General features: G+C 40.0%; 1 protein-coding gene and 1 pseudogene across 1 annotated transcript; both read left to right on the top strand.

The window, feature by feature from the left end:
* LOC105032949 (uncharacterized) overlaps window positions 1-2,893 on the top strand; it is a 33,977-nt pseudogene extending 31,084 nt beyond the window's left edge.
* A 7,023-nt stretch (window positions 2,894-9,916) lies between these two features.
* LOC105032933 (phosphate transporter PHO1-2) lies at window positions 9,917-19,179 on the top strand. Its single transcript, XM_010907530.2, has 15 exons — window positions 9,917-10,229; window positions 11,549-11,602; window positions 11,698-11,929; window positions 12,016-12,367; window positions 12,588-12,636; window positions 13,441-13,515; window positions 14,147-14,276; window positions 15,408-15,528; window positions 16,848-17,097; window positions 17,225-17,329; window positions 17,434-17,478; window positions 17,627-17,779; window positions 18,028-18,309; window positions 18,400-18,536; window positions 18,634-19,179. The coding sequence occupies exons 1-15, from the start codon at window positions 9,990-9,992 to the stop codon at window positions 18,722-18,724; spliced, it is 2,316 nt and encodes a 771-aa protein (XP_010905832.1). The 5' UTR covers window positions 9,917-9,989; the 3' UTR covers window positions 18,725-19,179.
* The last annotated feature ends 714 nt before the right edge of the window (window positions 19,180-19,893 follow it).

The following is a 19,893-nucleotide window of genomic DNA, read 5'->3' as shown; positions in this document are numbered from 1 at the left end:
CAGCCGGCGGTACGGTCGGATCTGTGCATGCGACAAATCCACTCCTAGTCGCCCAGGGTTGCTGCCCGAATAAAAACATCCGCCAGCTCACCATCCGACTCAGGAGTGGAGGGGGGCAACTGTTGGGGAATACCCACCGACCGACCGACCGAGGGCCGGAGGGACCGACCGACCGAGGGCCGGAGGGACCGACCGACCGATTGACAGTCGGACCGACCGACCGACTTACGGCCGGAGGGACCGACCGACCGATTGACAGTCGGACAGACCGACTGACGCCATCACCGGCCCATCATCGGCTTACGACCGACTGGGGATATGTCGGGCGCACCTTTCCCGACCGACTGAGCCGGGAGGTCTGATGGCCGACTTACGTAAAACTCGCCGACCAACGGAGGAGCCCGACGCCGCTCAGCTGGCCACCGACTTAGGGTCGGTCGACTCCTCCAATCGTCGTACAGCCGCCAGACCTTGTCAGTTCTGACAGCAACATGCGGCACGGCCATCTGGGGGCATTGTCCCGCCGAGGGCATTGTCAACCCTGATGATGTGACAGCCCCACGGCGACATGACACTTTCACGACGACTCTGACAGCCTATAGTGAGTTGACAGTTCCTCACTTGTCTGCGCCATTAATGACGGCGCCATACCGTGCTCCACTATATAAACCGGGGAAGGCAACAGTGCAAGGGATCCGATCCGCTCCCCCCACTTCTCGACTCCAAAAACCACAGGCTCGCTCCTCTCTCTCCCTCGATCGAGCTCTCTGTCTTCATTTCACTGTTGCCCAGTCACCTCTCTGACTTGACCGTCGGAGGGTCCCCGCCGGAGCCGCCTCCGGTCAGTGTGGACTTCTCGTTTTTGCAGGTGCACGTTCCCCGACGATCGGATCGACGAGGCGATTGGCCGCAACAGGTTATAATCCTTTGCATTTGTACATTCCTTTCTACATGATGTTAGTGCTTTTCTTTTTTTTTTTAATGATCTGGCAAAGCTTGAAGCTTGCATTTGAAATGTTGCCGTTATCTTTATTCAGATAGAATACTGCTTTTCTAGTATGATTAAGTAAACTCTGGAGTGCACTTAGATTGAATATTTGTGGAAGTTGACATTTATGTCAAAACCAAGGAAAATGAAAATTTGTTTTTCCACTTTTAAGGAAAAAAAAGGGGCAGTAGGAGAATGGTCATTAAAAACAAACGGAAGTAATTATTGATGGCTTAAACCTTCATGTGTTACAGGAGGAAGTGGGCCAGATATTTATATCACACATTTGGAGCAGGCACTTAAGTATGTGCAAGTTGAAGAATAGGGATAAATGATTGAATTATAAGTTTTAATGACTCAAAGTATTCAACCATGAGAATACTCCACAGTGTTGTATTATTTTTAGTCATATAATGGCCAAAGAGGGGGTGAGCTTCTGAACATTGAAGCATGGTTATCGGTTTTAGTATTATTAGCACATCTTGTTCACCTTTGATAGCGAAAGTAAGAGAAATGACCAGTTTTACTTGATTAAATAGAGCACTTAGCTTAAATTTTGCCTCTGAAAGAAGTTTAATTTCCTTGACTACACCTTTACGATAATCATCCAGTGTATTCTCAATTAGTTTCTACTCTGTCGGGGTTGGTGAGTATATGCTTAAATGCCAACCAGATGGCTTTTCTAAACTACAGTGGTATCCTTATCTGTATGATCAGATAGATTAGTTCATCAAAAGATGAATGTCATGGATAAAATGCAAGTTCAGTTTTATGTATTTATTATTTACGTGTATCCAATTTTTCCCCTGATACATAAAATATTTATAAGCTTTTGTTTGTGTTCATTTATTCCCTAGTTTCTCTGTAGGAGAAATGCGAATCCATTTGCTGACTGCTTAATATGAATCAACTTTTTTGCAATGTTTCTTCTAGCCTTACCAATAAATGGAAGCCTCATGGGTTTCTTGAGGTTTACCCTTGACAGTGTCAAGTGACCCTATGTATAAGATTTCCTCAACTGGCCAAGATATGTTCAGAGAGGTTGCTTTATCTTGTGATCAATCATTTTATTGCTTTCACTGCATATTGAGACCATCATATGGATTGAATTGAAGAATCTGGTGCGACTTCATTTACACTTATCGAGGCATGATAATATCATTATTCTTGTTTATTCACTAGGGATCCTATGATGTGCATGATACACACACAATACTTTGAGCTTCTGTTATCTAAGAAACATAAATAACAGACATAAAGATTTAGTTTTTTGAGGTATAAGAGAAGTGACCATGAAATTATATTTCAGGTAGTCAGTAACAGATCTCAAGCTGACATTGAGCGTTTTGTATGGTCTGACCATAAACCCGGGGTTCCAAATCCACTTCTAAGCATGCATGTGAGGATGGGAGACAAAGCTTGTGAAATGAAGGTTGTTGGATTCGAAAACTACATGCAACTGGCAAACCGCATCCGAGAGCGCTTTCCACACCTTAATAGCGTATGGCTTTCCACAGAAATGCAGGCATCTTATTCTCACTTGAACTCTGTAAACCTTCGTGCTTATTCACTTGAATTCCTGAATCGAAATGATTAGTTATGTGCAGGAAGTCATTGATAAGACGAGAATATATCGTCATTGGAACTTCTAGCTACTACACAAATGTAACACGCCAGGTTGGGAATATGACAACGGCCACCTATGAGTCAAGTCCGGGCAGGGAGACCAGCACAAACTATCCCCTCGTTAATTTTATAATGGCAACTGAAGCAGATTTCTTCATTGGTGCTTTGGGATCAACATGGTGCTACCTCATAGATGGCATGCAGAACACGGGAGGGAAAGTTATGGCTGGTTATCTGAGTGTCAACAAGGATCGGTTTTGTTAGCTCGAGTAAATTAAGAATGTGGATATGTAAAGTGTATGATATCTTTGATTCCTTTTCTTTTGTTTTCTATAGAACTTTTTCTTTTTCGGTCCACATTATTGGGTATTGTACATAAAGAACAGACTATAGAGCTTAGTAAAATCTATAAATATTTTCAGACTTCTTAGGAATCTATTTCATGCGTTCCCTCGCTTTCTTTTGCTCTATTGAAGTATGGGAAATTGGAATGTTAACTTTATGATTATGTGGCTCCTAAGAGCAAGGGTGATTATTGGTAGTTGATGGTTATGTTCGTCTCTAGAACCAATTTTAATTTTCGTAGGGTTCTGATTAGGTTGGCCAGTATGTGTGGAGAAGAGGCTGTCTTCATCTCCACGGGTGGTCGATTAGTCATGAACCGATAATTAGTGTGATACACCTGTTAGACTCAGACCAGACAACAGTTGGCTGTACAACCATTACCTTCTCAGTGCTCCTAAAATTGGATGGGTCCATGATGACAGCGTTCTAATGGTTCGTTGTGCAGAGAACGGATCTGAGACGCGTCTGATGCAACGCACTGGACATAGCTCTACAATATTTAAGCCACCATGAAATCACTTGAGTGCTGTCTCCATCTGTGGCATTATATGGATCCACTAGGGTAGTAGTGGTTATGAAATCACTGCATTTCACAATGTTTCCCCCACTCAAGGGAGTGGCGTAATGTAATTGTGTCCTTCCTTGGTGGGAGCCCTTTAATTCCAGGGGCAGGAAGGAGAGGTAGTGCGGCCTATGAGTTGAGGCCAAATTGAGAAGAATGAGAAATCATTGCATGAAAACAATTGGCACTTCCACACTGGAGGAGATGATGCTCGGGGACTGTCAAATTCTAGCCCATCCCTGCTGCGGACTTCGACCATGTTGCCCTATGATCTAGGCTTAACCAAATGAACACTGGCACTTTGAAGGTTGCCTGGGGACTGTAGTACATCATTATCCTTTTTAATCTAACTGTTGAAGTAGATGCCTGCATAGGGACAGTAGAGTTGGTGTTTTCCGGCGAAGTTCGCTGTGTCATTCATTTGCTTCAGATTCAGGTTAATTAATAATTTGCAAGTTGGACATGCCCAAGAGAAACTTCTTGCCGTTGAAAGAATTAAACAATCCTGTGTTTTAAGTTTCCTTTTTTCTGGCATGCAGGATTTCTTATGGTCAATCTTCCAATTTGTCAAGCCATTTGATCTCTTGACATCATTACCCAAACCAGAAACCTAAACTTGTAAAGAAAATAAGAAAAGGAATTTAGAAGAAGCATCTAATGAAAACTTACAAATTACAGTGCGTTGAGAGAGAATAGAGGCCTCGAGTCATGCAACATGACAGACATGCTCCCCATGTTGCTGAGGCCTCTACTTTTCTCAGGGTACCACCAACTTAATTTGCACCCTTCATAAAATGGGTGAACGTCAGCAGCATAGATTACAATTCAAGGGGTCCGTATCTTGTTGAAGAGGACATCATTCTTTCCCGCGTCATCAGCTAATCCAAACAGTAGAAACTGTTCTTAGAGGATTTGAAAGGAAGCAAGAGAGACCAAACAAACAAGTAATGGGCATATAGCTCTTGTCCAACTCACTCACCTACCCACTATTACAATACTGCATGTCACTCTGGGCATGCGTGTCGAATGCTTCTATATCTGGTCTAGGGAAACTTTTGTGCTTGCTAGTAGTGGAAAGATAAAGTTCTTCGTATGATAAAAATATAACTCATAGAGACACATTCAAAACCTGAGCAGTGAATAGTGATATATGGCTCTCCATTTTCCTGATTGGTTGATATTAACAAAATCTAAATGAATCTTTTCTATGATTACTTGTTCTGCATTATGTTGTACAGCTATTGCAGTCTTTCATCTACCACAAACTTTCCTGCAGCTTCTTACTTTTACCCACAGTAGAATGGACAAAGCATTCCGAAACAGACTGTTGATTCATGAGAATGGACAAATGTCAGTATTGTACATTTGACAAATGGGGTCCTATTGCCTGGCCTTGGGTATCCATGAATGACATCAACTTCTTGTCATGCCCACTGTAAGGATATCTCCCTTTCTAGTTTTAAAAGGATGAACTTTACCTCCAGTGTTGTATCTACTTAAAAAAAATAAAATGGAAAATGCAAAATAGAGGAGGTGTTGGGACCGGATCACCCTGATTATGTCATAACCAATCATACTCTTAATGAGGGATTAAAGATAATATAATCTCTTTTTTGAAGGAAATGGAGATTCAAGATAATATAATCAAATAGATAGTTTAAGCATAATGGCAAGATTTTCCACTGACAACAAATATCTCTCCATGAAATCAGATTAAATGACATCAATGCATGTCATCGCACTAATACCGATTAAAGTTATGCACCACTAAAGATCTGTTTGCTTAATTTAGGCCAGCTGATTTGTGTTTATGGAGATGACTTGCCACGTATAAACCCACCTACTAACAATTCTTGCCAAACGCCACGGAGCTGCATCATATCTCTATGATATTCTCTTTAGGTTTTCTTATGTTCTACAGCATGAACATTCACCTCAAAAAGAAACGTATGTTATGTGATTTGGCCACATAGTGGACAGACATGGATGTGCACCCATAACCATAACACAGCGATACATCAGATGGTAGGTGAAGGCTATGTGGTCAACTAATATGTTTCGATAGCCATTATACCTTAATTATTAATTTTTTGGGAAAGCTTATCTGCTAATCGCACAGTGTCTTTCTGAAATGCTGTCTTGAAGTTCAAAGCCACTAAATATACACAAACATACATACATACATACATATATTTGCACATATGTATATGTATGTATTTGCATATATGTGTGTATGTATATGTATATATGGTAGAATGTATTAAGAGATTGAGCAATGTATATAAATTGAATGCAAGCAGAGGTAACATTGACATTTATACATATGATTTGGATCAGCATTAAAGAAAGGTGACTTGTAGACTCTGTATGTTAATCATGTCAAAAGGCATACGGATGGAAGGATTTGGCGGAAACAAAAGCCACCAATTTTATGTTTGGCAGATAGGATTTGCATCGGTGCACGTTAATTTGCTGTATCATTCCTGAAGAAACGTTCCAAAGTTGTATTCAAGCTTATAAGCAGGGGCAATAGAATCATCTGGATAGACCTGACAGAAGGATGGTTCTTAAGGGCACGAAAAGATGGTTATTAAGAGCTCTATTTGGTAAGCATAACAAATTAGCAATATCAAATTACATAAAGGCTGCATGATAGTTCTTGTGTAGCCAAAAGGGAACCTTCACGTGTACCAATGAACAATATTTTGTCAAGAAGATAATACGACCCTGCAACAAGAATGTAGTGCAATATTAACCCACCCACTTTTTATCCAAAGCATGCTAAAAGCCTCATCACACCTGTACTGCAATATGAGAATTTGTTTGGATCAAACAAGCAAACGAAACTAATCAACCGAACAATAGGCTAGCATGATTAAACAATCAGACAACAATGGATTACACTCCACTAATCTTTTTTTATAATAGCCAAGAGACAGGGATTACAAACTAGGAAAGGGAAAATTTACATGTCAACTTGAAGGAAAGGGCTACAACTTATAGTGGAGCCTGCTTTGACACCTTTCTAAAAAGCAGCAGTAGCCAATGAGCGAGGGCTTATGAGAAGGATGACCGATTTCCACGCTGTACAAAAAAACTATTTACCTCTTCAAAGTGAAGTGGACATTCATCAGAGAGCAACAAGACCAACAAGGGAATTTTTTCTTAGTATCATGGGAAAAAGGAATCGATACCCAATATCTTACATCTTTTGTAGAATCATCCACATTTTATCATATTTGATCTTGTTCAAAGCTTTCGATATATACCTTATTACTCTTAAAGCTGTCCCTAGAACTCCACCAGAGGCCATAGGCTGCACTGAACCACGGTCCCCAGCACAACACCATGGGATCAATGATTTCTTCAAGGCTTTATCTAGTGGGAGGAGCACAGTAACGAGCGTGGTGCCAAACCTCAGATAGTACTCTCCTCCACATAACATTAGCAGAAGATCCCACTAATTATTTCTTTGTTCACGGCCAGTTTTGGTGCCCCACACTGTGCCTTGCTACTGAGTACTGAAGAACAAATCGAGATCCCACTGACACAGAGAGATTCCCCGGGATGCGGTGGTGATTGGAGCGTTTGATGTAGTGGCGGGAGACGCATACACGTAGACCTTGTCGCTTAACTGGCCTTTTGACGTCACTTTGATCCAATTAAGAATGGCCACCTGGAAAGCTTTGCGTTAGTTTAATATAAAAGGTGGCAGATAACCCATGCTTTGGAATAGTGGGAGAGGTGAGGCTGAATCAGCCGTTAGTTCTCAAATTTCAGAACCGGAATCTTAATAACTAGAGTTCTGTCACGACGAATCTTGTAGGCTCTCCTAGTGAGCAGGAGAAAAAGAAAAAAAAAAATAGTGCGGACTAAAATTATTATTTGGCCATACCTTAGGTTGATGAAGGTTTTAGAGGAGTCATGTAGCTCCTGTTCAGCATGCTATGGACTTGCTTTCACGAATCACGGACTCCTTTTCTTTTTGTCCAAGAGAATGATAATTTTCTAAATGGAGTGGCTACTGACCTAAAGAATGTTAGAACATGTGATTCATAATGTGCATTAGAGCAAGGTACGGTTACTAGCCCAAGACTTAATTAATAATTGTGCAATAAGTATGGCTACTAATAACCATTAGCACTAATATCTTAGTCAACCAGTTACGTTAAGGAAAAATTATCTATAGGTCTTTGGATAGATCCGCAATTACTTTTAAGTCCTTTAACTTTTCAAGTTGAATAAAAAATCTCTGAAATGCTAAGAAGTTATTTTTAAGTCCTGCCATCCACACAGATTGGTTATATAGGTCTATGTTCAGGTTACACAGATTTATGTTCAAATTACACAGATTTAGATTCAGGTTATGCAGGTTACCTAATTTTAATATCTGGTTATGCACGTTTATATTCAGATTATACAAATATGTATCTTGGTTACACAGAAATAACTTTTTAGCATTTCAGAGACTTTTTATTCAATTTGAAAATTTTAAAAATTTAAAAATAATTTTGAATCTATCTAAGAATCTATAGATAATTTTTTCTTATATTAATTGTGATCGGCTACGTGGGATATAAGAAGCCTATCTTTTTAAAAGCAGTTTGTGCTGGCATGCGGGTTCTGATATCCAGAACTCAGCCTTCCAAGCCATTTCGATTGCGAAATTATTGATCGGATCAGTCCAACCAACAAAAGGACACGCACAAACGCGAATCTGATCCAACGAATACTTTCTCCTTCCAAACAAACTGATTAGAGCTGGGGCAAACCTAGATGCCATCCATCTACCTTACAACCTTTAGAAAGGATGGGGTGTGTCGCTGCCTCTAGGACCTTCGAAGTATCTTGCATGGGTGCAAAGGATCGGCAGAGGTTATCGACAATCTAATACGTTGGGTGCCATAAGATGTAATTTGTATGGTTTTTGTTATGAAATTTATTTTGCATCCAAATTGGCTGGTTGGAGGGGCTTGAACTGAGATGACCCAGCGAGTTCATGAGAATAAATCTCAGCCCTTCTTTCTCCACTCCCTTTTGGTAAATAAGACGCCCACATGCATTTCTCCCAAAACATATTCTTTTTACCAATTTATGACCTCTCCATATAATAAAGTCATATTGAAGATGGATGCTATATATACAACTTGTGGGCTCATGATGTTCGCATGGGTAGTAGAAAACATCAATTATTGTGATTTCTCAAGTGATCACAAGGCATGGACCAAAGGCTTGTGCATGGAGTGAATCTAAGAGAATTTTATTATTATTATTATTATTATTATTATTATTATTATTATTATTATTATTATTATTATTATTATTATTATTATTATTTGAGAGAAAAAAAGATAAGCTTATGAAAATTTCCTCAAGCATAAAATGCGGAAAGGAACATCAAAGATCCAAAATAAAGAGTTTAGTTGCCTGAAACTTTCACATTATATGTTTCAAATCTCATAATTCGTAGGTAGGAAGAGGCCATTTATCCTTTTGAACGTAGTGATTGCCAAGTCATGTTTACCAACTTTTAGCTAGTTTTTGTTTTCTGACTAATGAGAAGTAGATAACGTGTGCCAATCTACCTCAAATTGTTTATTTATATGCCAAATTCCTTGTATAAGTGAAGAATGGAATCTCTATTATTTACCCTCAAGTTACTTTCTAGAAGGAATCAATCACAACCACACACTTTCTAGTACTTACCTACAATTATGTTTTAAGTGGATTGTAAAATTAACATCTTCATAGTTACTCAATAATCCATTTTTTTATAGTTTAAAAAGTTAATGTCCTTCACTATAATTAAAACTCTATCTTTGGCAAATAAATATTATAATTTTCAACTAATATCCTCAAAAAATTATTAGAATATTTTAACTAATATTATAAGTTTGTCCAAAAAAAAAACTGATTGCCAAATGAATCCATAATATATGGCTAATACCGAATAGAAGTAACGATTGTAATTCTTTTCATAAGTTTAATAGTAAGCCATAGATAGGACGTCAATCCATCCAATAAAAATTATTATATAAATAAAATTAACATAAAATTCAATATTCCCATCTAGGTCATGTGCAAGTGAGTTCACCCATTTGGAAGAACAATTCCGGTCGCCTTTTCATAAAAAAATAAATAAGTAAATAAATAAAAACAAATAAAATAACATAAAATATTCCTGTCGCCGCCTTAGTTATCAAAACTTTCTTTAAGACATAAACTTTACTTATTTCCCAATAACGAGGCCATGGCATCACGCCCGCCCCTCTCCTCACCGCCGCTCTCTGTTTCGCTGTCTATATATATCCCCTCCATCTCTCGTCCCATCTCCGTCTCCTTTCAAACCCCATCTCTCTCTAACCCACCCCACGACCCTCCCCCCTTCCCCCCCCCCCCAACCTCTGGCTCTCGATCGGAGCGAGCTGTCGATTTCGAGAAGGGGGAGGAGAAAGATCGGAAGAAGAAATGGTGAAGTTTTCGAGGGAGCTGGAGGCCCAGCTGATCCCAGAGTGGAAGGACGCGTTCGTCAACTATCGCCAGCTCAAGAAGCATATCAAGAAGATCAAGCTTTCCCTCCTACGCTCCTCCCTGCCCCCCTCCGACGGCGGCGCCGCCTCTGCCCTCCCCCGCTACGGCTTCTCTCTTCTTGATCCCCTCCGTGCCCTCGCCGCCCGCTTGTCCACCCGCCGCGATCAGCCACTCCAGGTAGTAGATCCGCTGATCCGTTCTTCTCTGCTTCCGCTAGTAGAGTTTTGATTTTTTTTTTTTTTTTTGGTCCGAATTTTTTTCAGATAAAGCCCGATTTTTCTTTCTTTTTTGGCATATTTCTTTCATCCTAACGAAATTTCGTTCGGTTATTTTTGGGATTGTTTTTAATTTTCTATTTTTCAAGATTAAGGGTCAGTCGGGCGAGTGAAGTCCGTCGGAACTGCCAGGAGGCGTGAGAGCGCGGCGAGTTCCGAGTTCTTCTCCGTGACGCTGCCTCGCAGTTTCGTTTCGTTTCCCGCTCTATCTGCGTTTCAGTTTAGAAAAACTGTCAAAGCTTTCTGGTTAGAAATATTTTTCTATCGTTATAATAATCTTTCATCTTGGGGGGGGGGCGCAAAATATCGCGCCCTTCTCCTCTCTCGCCAAATATATCGCCGAACATCGTTAGATAGATAACTGGCTTGACAGTGGTGATTCATCAATCCTGACCGTCCAATTGATATTCCCGATTTTAGATTCGTTCGTAGCAAACTTTTTATGAAAAAAAAAAAAAACTCTATTTCTAATCAAACAGCTGAACCGAAAACTTATTCTCATTGCTAATTACTTTAGTATCGTGTGTGTAATAATACTCTATAAAAGAGTATTAGAGTATTATTAATTTATCTTTTTAACTAAATTTTATTAAAAAAATATTTTTTTATATTAAATTATATTATTAATGTATGATATTATTATATTTTTATAATTAAAATTTATTTAATATATATATATATAAATAAAAAGTAAGAAAAAATTTATGAATAATTAAGACTATTCACGTAAGCAATCATTTTTTATCTATAAATATCATTCGAAAAAAATTAACATTTCATAAGCTACGTATCCCAGCTCTTCTTCCAAATAATTTTTAATTTTTAATAAAAAATATTAAATTCAAACATTATATTATTAGAAGACTACATTAAATATTATTTATGTAAATTAAATGATATGATTGAAGCATGAAGTTTATTTATACGTACAGTTGAGAATATGAATCAACATTAATATTCTGAGAGGATGATATTTTTTTATTTATAAATAATTTTTTGATAAAAAAATTAACTCTGAAATCTGCATGCAATGCGCAGGTTTAAAACTAATTTATATAGGTAGCTGAGAATATGGAGTGATTCTAAAAATTTAAATAAATATTATTTTATTATTTATATATAATTTTTTTAATTAATTTAAAAAAATAATTTTTACATATTTAGTTTTGCATAATGTATGATTCATCGACTAATTTATCTATCTCATTATTTTTTTTGTAGATGGATGAGGAAGGTATGTACAAAGACGACCTCGTTCGTTCAAGAGATGATGAGGTAATTATTAATAATATTATAATATTATTATTTTTTTGATTGAAAATTAATATTTTTAAAAAATATTTTAAATAGATATAATTGAATAAATAAAGGTAAAAGAGTTTCTCGAGAAATTGGACGAAGAGCTCGATAAGGTGGAGAATTTCTACCAGACCAAGGAGAACGAGTTTTGCGAGCGAGGCGAGATTCTAAGAAAGCAGATCCAGATCCTTGTGGACCTGAAGCAGATCCTCCATGAGCACCGCCTCCACCGCCAACGTAGCTCCTCCTCTCCGACTCCGAGCTCCGCTGCCGGCGGCCTCAATTCTCCCTCCTCCTTCTCCGGTGGGATTTGTCGTCGCTCGTCGTGATCATCGTCCATTGAAATAGGTTCGGATGGCTTATGATTTCTGATTTGGTGGTGTTGGCAGAGAGCGCAGGGGAGACGGATCCGTCGTCGGAGGGGCCGCTGGTGGCGGACGAGGTGATTGCGGCGCTGGAGAGAAACGGGGTAAGCTTCATCGGGTCTGCGCGGACCAAGGCGAAGAAAGGTGGGAAGCCGAGGATGGCTGCGATGAGGATCGACATCCCGGCGACGACCCCAGGGCGGACGATCTCGGCCGTCACCTCGATCATCTGGGAGGACCTCGCGAACGGCTCCAGGAGAGACGGATCGGGCGGCGGAGATCGCATCAACCGGAAGAAGATCCAGTGCGCCGAGAAGATGATCCGCGGGGCCTTCGTGGAGCTCTATCGAGGCCTGGGGCTCCTCAAGACATACAGGTTCGTACACAGAAAGACCGATTCGCCCAAATCTCAATCGGCTCATTACTGCGTCTACGTGGGATAAATTGGTCATTTTACTCTCTGCATGCAGAGCGTGACTTGACGTGGTACTTTGTTAATTGTTGTTAGTTTATATAATTTTTTATCATTATTATTTTTATTTATTTTCTTTCAACCGTTTTGATTCTTTTATTACGGTTTCGCTATTTTGTACCAGCTCGTTGAACATGACGGCATTCAGGAAGATACTGAAGAAATTCGGCAAGGTAAGGACATGGCAGTCCGCCCCAACGGATGGTGATAGCACATATTTGAATCAATCAAAGAAAAAAACTGGTTGTTCCTAATTTGGACGGCCACAATCCGTAGGACAAATTTTATTTTATTTATTTATTTATTTATTTTTGAGAGAGAGAGAGAGAGAGAGAGCGGTCCACGAGAGCTACAGCCTCCAAAAACAGCTTATGAATGGCAGAATTGAATAACATTTCTGGATGATGACATGCTAATGGATTTATTTGATCGGTTTAGAATGAGGGAACATGATTCTTGAGACCATCGGCCGAAGCAATGAATAACCTATCAGATGATGAGACAGGAGCCGTCAGATCAAATTACGTCACGTCGCATTTCGTACACCACTCACAAGGCATAACCCGGTGATCTGGGACGAGTGTATTTGAGTCTGTTGATTCTTGATGCAAAGCTCAGATGCTGCCTTCAGCCGGGAACACGTTGTCGATACATGTTATGGGTCCCACTCAAACACGTAGTGGGAGTGGCTGTCCGCTGTCCCTCTCGGGGCAGCTGAGTCGCCGGGAAAAGGGTGGGAGTGGGGGGTAGGCTGCCCGTCTTTCACACCAGAGGCATGAAAATGTTCGGTTTGTTCGTTACAAATGATAGAAACAGACGGGCCTGTAAAAGAGGCGAAAACGATGGCCGAGAGAGGGGTTCTTGTTTCGTGTCGTCTGTATACTCTCTCTTTCTTTTGATTTGCTAGTTGTCGGCTGGCAATTGTTTGATGGAAAACTGATGCATTGGAACTGAATTCAGCTACTTGTTATGTCAAGGTATCGAATCAACAAGAAGCCTCGGAGTGGTTCTTAAAGAAGGTGAAGAGATCCCACTTTGTCAGCTCCGACAAGGTACGCGGGCATCCATCCTATGCATATATCCTTCTTGTCTTCTATCATATGTCTCTCTCATTATTTTCTCCTTCCCGTGCCAAACGCTCGTCTACCTAACAATCTGGTCTCAATACTTTAAATGCCTTAGTTGTTTGTACATGGTGTCCTCCCTAGCTACCTAGCTAGGCTCGCGCCTACAAAGTAGTTAAGCCAACAGAAAGGCATCGGCTTTTCTTCAGGAGAGTTAATGCTAAGATGAGGCAAAAACATAACAAGCAAACGTAGCAAGAAAGCCATTTTCGCATAGATGCGGTTTCAAGTTGGGTCTCGGCATAGAACCTCCAGCACGATAAAGTGGGTCCCGCCACTGCTGGTACCCATTTTTGGTGGAGCACAAGCCTGTCCACCGTGCAATGTCGCGTAACATTGAAAATAGAACCCTCAGCGTTCGAGGAAGGACATCTTTGGACGTTTCCTCAGACGGCGTTCGAAGATATAACAATTAAAGAGGAGCTGTTATTAATTACTAATTAACTTTATTTACTGAAAAATTACTGATTAACTGGCTCGCTTTGACGGTTTTCGGGCTGTTATTGTTTACATTATACATGGACAGATTCCCTAATAACGAGGTACACTTCTGCAATAGGTGGTAAAGCTGGCGGACGAGGTGGAATCCATTTTCACAAGACACTTTGCGAGCAATGACAGGAAAAAGACGATGAAGTTCCTGAGACCACAACAGCCCAAGGACTCCCACATGATCACCTTCCTCGTAGGTATGCTTGTTCTATGCTTACGTAATATACTTATCCTACCATCATTATCAGAAGTTAATATTTACAATTTCTTTAAATAACTTAAAGGCGTAATTAGTCTTTCAATGTTGTTAGCAACAACACCGCCATGGTCAATTGCCATCATATTTGCCAAGTGTGGAAGGCTTTGTGCATTATACTTGCATATATGCAGGATAAAATTTAGATCTTGAGTGATCATCTTGTCTTAACAATAAAAAGAATAAATTATCCATTCAATGACACGTCATGATATTTCATGACCGTGTTGATAAAAATTGTATATAAACTTTCATATGCTAAATCATAAAAATCATGAACATGCAGTTCTAAAAATATTACATGATATATAGTACTTACGAGAAACTGATATACCATATACATAAAAAGAAAATAAAACCTCTATCCATCATTCCTTCAGTGGGCCAGCTATTTGACTCTCGTTGGGTGAGTAACGTGCATCCCAGCCACTTTCTTAGTGCTCAGCCAGTACTGGAAGCAAATTATTTGTTGGTGACGTATCGCATAACATTTCATACGTGGAATTGCATAAGAATACCCCCGTGACGTCCCTGAAATTGCCCAAAAAAGGCATCCCACTCGGTGAAAATGAATTCCACCCTCTCTGGTACGAATAAATATTATCGAACCTGAATCCCGATCGGTGGAAAGGGACCATAACATTAACTACGTATGATGGCTACCGCGACCACCTATTACTTGATTGTGACACTGGCACAAAATCCGTGCGAGCTTCTGGTTCACACTGTTATGTGGAACTTTATATATATATATATATATATATGTCATTTCTTCAAGTATATGACGTGCCAAATTCTATTAACAGACGAAGTGAGAAAATTAGTAAATAGATCATGAGACGAGCTGGGTATTTTCAGGAATATCCATGGAGAAAAAATTCGAGATAAATGGATATAAAGTCGGGCAAGGCTTCCCCGTTGGGTTTGCTTCTACTCTGATGTAGTCATGACTCATGAGATAATCTTCCTTAAGCCTCTTCGCATTATTATTTTAAAAAAAAAAACAAAAATCTTCCTTACGTCTCAAACTTTCCATATCCTTCATGTCTGTGATGTGTTTTTTCTGTTGCAGGTTTGTTTACTGGCAGCTTCGTAACTTTGTTCAGTGTATACGCCATCTTAGCGCACTTGAGCGGCATCTTCTCTTCCACAACTGAAGCTGGTTACGTGGAAACCGTCTACCCTGTTTTCAGGTACGTACTTCCATTCAAGATTTCCGTAACTTTATTAAAGAAAAAGTTTCTAGAAGTTTCGTGTCTCTTCTTTACTGTTAGTTGTCTCTCCACTATCATTTTTTTCTTTTCTGAGAAATGTTTGTCCACTATCATTATCACAAAAGAATTTCGCAAGAAAACGATATGACATCTTTTAAGAGCTTCTCATCCAAAAAACAAAAAGATATCTATTAAGAGCTAAGTTGCCTCCACCGGAAAATAAGCCTGTCAGGCAAATCATTTAGTTCACCTCATAACCTGGGATCATTGGATGCCATTCATAACCCACATGGCAATGGCCTGTTACCAGGTTGAACTATATTATGCCTGGTTGCTAAACCCCAAAAGAAGGTATATAATATCTCCTCATGAAATTGTTTGAGGGAATCACATTAGAACTGTAACCTTTACATTCAAAACGAGAGCTAGATTTGGGTTACGATGATCGTTACATGAGCAATCTTTCAAAGTTAATTCTCACGTTAGGATGATAAAATCCTACTTCACTTTTTCATATACAAATAAGGCTTTTCTTCCTGTTACATTTTGCTTGCCTTCACATCATCTAGTCACAAGTATGAAAGCTCATAAAACATATGTTGAATTAAATAGATGGTTTTCTCTTAGGTTGCATGGTGACATAAACTAGTACGGTTCTCTCCTTGTTTCTAATTGTCATTCTTCAACCATCAAGATCATATCTTTTTCATGACAGATAACTAACGGATAATGGTCGGATAAATGTGAGCCCCTCTTTTCCAAGTGACCCTAGCCCCACTAACATCATGAGTAAGATTCTATAGAAATACAGTAATGATCAGCTTTAATAATGAGACACACAATTCCACTACTCAGTTCGCACTTTTTCCCGCAATTCATATTTCAACGACCAGGAGCCGACCAAAGGAATATTAGTTGAACATAATCACTTTTATGTAAAGCATACTGCGCCGTTTGCCCTTCACTATTCCTCAACAATCCTCCAGTAGAATGATTTATATCTTTCTTGGAAACGGAATCATAGACACTTTGGCTTCGTGTCGCCTAGCATTTTAGAGGAAAACTACGAGTAGTTAAGTATACAAAAATCTTCCACGTATTTGAAGATGCAGTCCATCATAGGGGATATAAGCAATATTTAACCAGCATATACATACATCAAGTTGGATAATTATGCTTTTTTATCTATTTGTGTTTTCATTAGACAATTGCACATGAAATAAAGCCAGTAAGTGCATGCATTTCTGATCATGAAGCTTCAGTTGATATTAAATCACGCTGGTTGTTCTCTTTTGCAGTATGTTTGCGCTTCTTAGCTTGCATATTTTCTTGTATGGGTGCAACCTATTCATGTGGAGAGGCACCAGAATAAACCACAACTTTATATTTGAATTCAATCCAAGCACAGCTCTGAAGCACAGGGATGCTTTCCTCATCTGTACCTCCTTCATGACCACAGTTATAGGGGCTATGGTCATCCACTTATTGCTTCGGTCTGCTGGGGTCTCCTCACAGCATGTCGAGTCCATACCAGGAGTTCTCTTGTTGGTAGCAAATCTCTCTCATTATTCCTGACATACCCTGTCATAGAAAATATTCCAGCTTAATTACACTCTTTTTGCCACCTTAACAATTAATCTGTCTGATTAGTTATAACTTCTACTTTTTGTTTCAGCTGTTCACAGGATTACTCATCTGCCCTATCAATATATTCTACCGCCCAACTCGCTACAGCTTCCTGCGAGTAATCCGCAACATCATGTTCTCACCATTTTACAAAGTAAGCATCATCTATTGTTATTCTTTTGCTGTTTGGTTATGATCCTGGTCACATGATTTGGTATGGTGCCTAAAAGCTCTTCGAATGGTTGTGATACACTGCAGGTGTTGATGGTGGACTTCTTCATGGCTGACCAGCTGACCAGCCAGGTGAATTCCATTCCATACAAAAATATATCCAAAACAATATAAACCCAATGAATCTAAAACACCAGCACTGGTTATACTTGGTATTGCACAATTTTCTTGCTTCTATATGCAGTTTCTCATGCTAATTACTTGTTATAACTTATAACAGATCCCACTTCTAAGGCACATGGAGTTCACAGCATGCTACTTCATGGCTGGAGGCTTTAGAATACATCCTTACGAGACTTGTACCCGTAGCCAGCAGTACAAGCTGTTGGCTTATGTCATCTCTTTCCTTCCTTACTACTGGCGGGCCATGCAGGTAAACTCGCTCTAATCTGTTCTGCTCTTAAACCTTCCATTGTCCTAATTAAGCTTTGTATCTTGAAAGCATAACTATTGCTTCTGTTTTTCTCGTAAAATGATCCAATTATTCTCCAACTTAAGCCTTCAATATTTGAGAGCATGCATCCATCAATTGGCATTGCATATAGCACCAATTTTTGTACATCAATCTGTTGCTGTAGCTAATTAGACATTTGACACTTGGCACTGGACAATGCTCCCTAGTGTGCCAGGAGATTTATCGAGGAGGGGTACGATGCAAACCACTTGGCAAATGCTGGGAAGTACGTGTCGGCCATGCTGGCAGCTGCCGCCAGGTGGAAGTATGCAGTGGAACCCACTCCACTGTGGCTGGCTGTCGTCATTATCTCCTCCACTGCTGCTACCTTCTATCAACTCTACTGGGACTTTGTTAAGGACTGGGGTTTTTTTGATCCAAACTCAAAGAACATATGGCTAAGGGATGAGCTCATCTTAAAGAACAAGTGCATATATTATGTCTCAATTGTAAGTGTAACAATCCTGCTTCTACTCTCACCATGCAGAACAAAAGTTCATCCCACTCTAACAAAGCTTTCGTACTGGCTTGCAATTCAGGCACTCAATTTCGTACTTAGGCTTGCATGGATCGAAAGCGTGATGCGGTTCAACCTGGGGCGGGTGGAGCACCGGTTGGTTGATTTCTTGTTAGCATCATTGGAGATCATTCGACGAGGACACTGGAATTTTTACAGGTAATATACTCTTCATCATGGATTTCGGATATAAGACTAATCCAGTAATTACCTGAGCTGAAATGTGTGTTCCCATCTTTGGTTCGATTGTTCCAAGGTTGGAGAATGAGCACCTGAACAACGCGGGCAAGTTCAGGGCGGTGAAGAACGTCCCCCTACCATTCCGCGAGTTGGACTCGGATGGATGAAAAGAAGTAGCTCAGCAAATGTACATAAATTATGGGCTTTGGAGGAGGTGGGCCTGCCGAGGACTGCTTTTTCCTATGAACTGTGTTGCTTGAGGTAGGAACTGACATAAAGTAGAGGATCTGGCACCCCCGATGCAGTGAAGAACAGGGGATTCGTGATGAGAGGCGGGAATCGGGTCCGGCGAAATAAAACATGACTAGTTTCACCCTATCCACCGATGATAAGAAGAAGAAGAAGAGAAGAAGAAATGGTCGCTTGGTTTCTTTTAGCTCCAATATGAGGTGATTATCGAACACCACGCGACCAGGACCTGCAGGTTGGTTGGTCCCCGAGGGTGTTGAACAAAGAGAAGATCAGCGGTGTGCATTTGTATGGTGCAACGTAGAAATAAAAACTTTCGTCGTCTGAATAGAATTCAGACTATTAAATGAACAAAATCAAGTGATTGCACTCATTAAGCTTTGGTTGGATAGAACAAAGACACAGCATTGCACCTATAATTTTATACGCTCGTATCTATTTCTGTTTGTATACTGTGTAGCGGAAGATTTTAACCCAAAGAAGTGGGTAACTCAAGCTTGATTTCCCTGGGCACGTGCACTAGACATGCCTTATTCTGGTTTTAACGAACAAAAGGCATTTAGTGGCCCAGGGGAGTCGCAGGTTGACTGTCTGATTAGTCCAATGCTGGGCTTGTTTCAGAGAAGGCCCGTTCCAGCTTAGCAACTCAGGCCTGAAGGTCAAATAGCTTGTCAGAATGGGCTCAAAGAGTGAGCTAATCATCCAATAACCACATAAATGCATATCCCTGTTACCAAAAAAGAAAGATAAAGGAATATCACGATAACCATTGGACGAAGTCCTCCTTTGTGTGGACCTGCACAAATGGTACGACCATCTGAATGATGAGCTTCATCCAGAATGCGGATCCAAGCGGTGGTGTAAAGGCTCTTATCTGTCCTTCATGAAAATAATCTGGCCGGGCCCATTCCTGGAAAGAGAACGGCTCAAAGACACGTTCTTTTGTTACCAAAACAAAAAGGGACACGTTCTTTTAGCGACCTCATAGTCGTGCAATGCATCACTGACTTCAAAATTCCTCTACGTCAACGAATTAGATCAGTCATACTTTTGGCAGCCTAAATCCACCATGGGCTCCATCTATCTT

The sequence above is a fragment of the Elaeis guineensis genome, chromosome 16 (assembly GCF_000442705.2).
Source record: "Elaeis guineensis isolate ETL-2024a chromosome 16, EG11, whole genome shotgun sequence".
In the NCBI taxonomy this organism is placed as follows: Eukaryota; Viridiplantae; Streptophyta; class Magnoliopsida; order Arecales; family Arecaceae; genus Elaeis; species Elaeis guineensis.
This window is presented reverse-complemented; position numbering and strand designations above follow the sequence as displayed.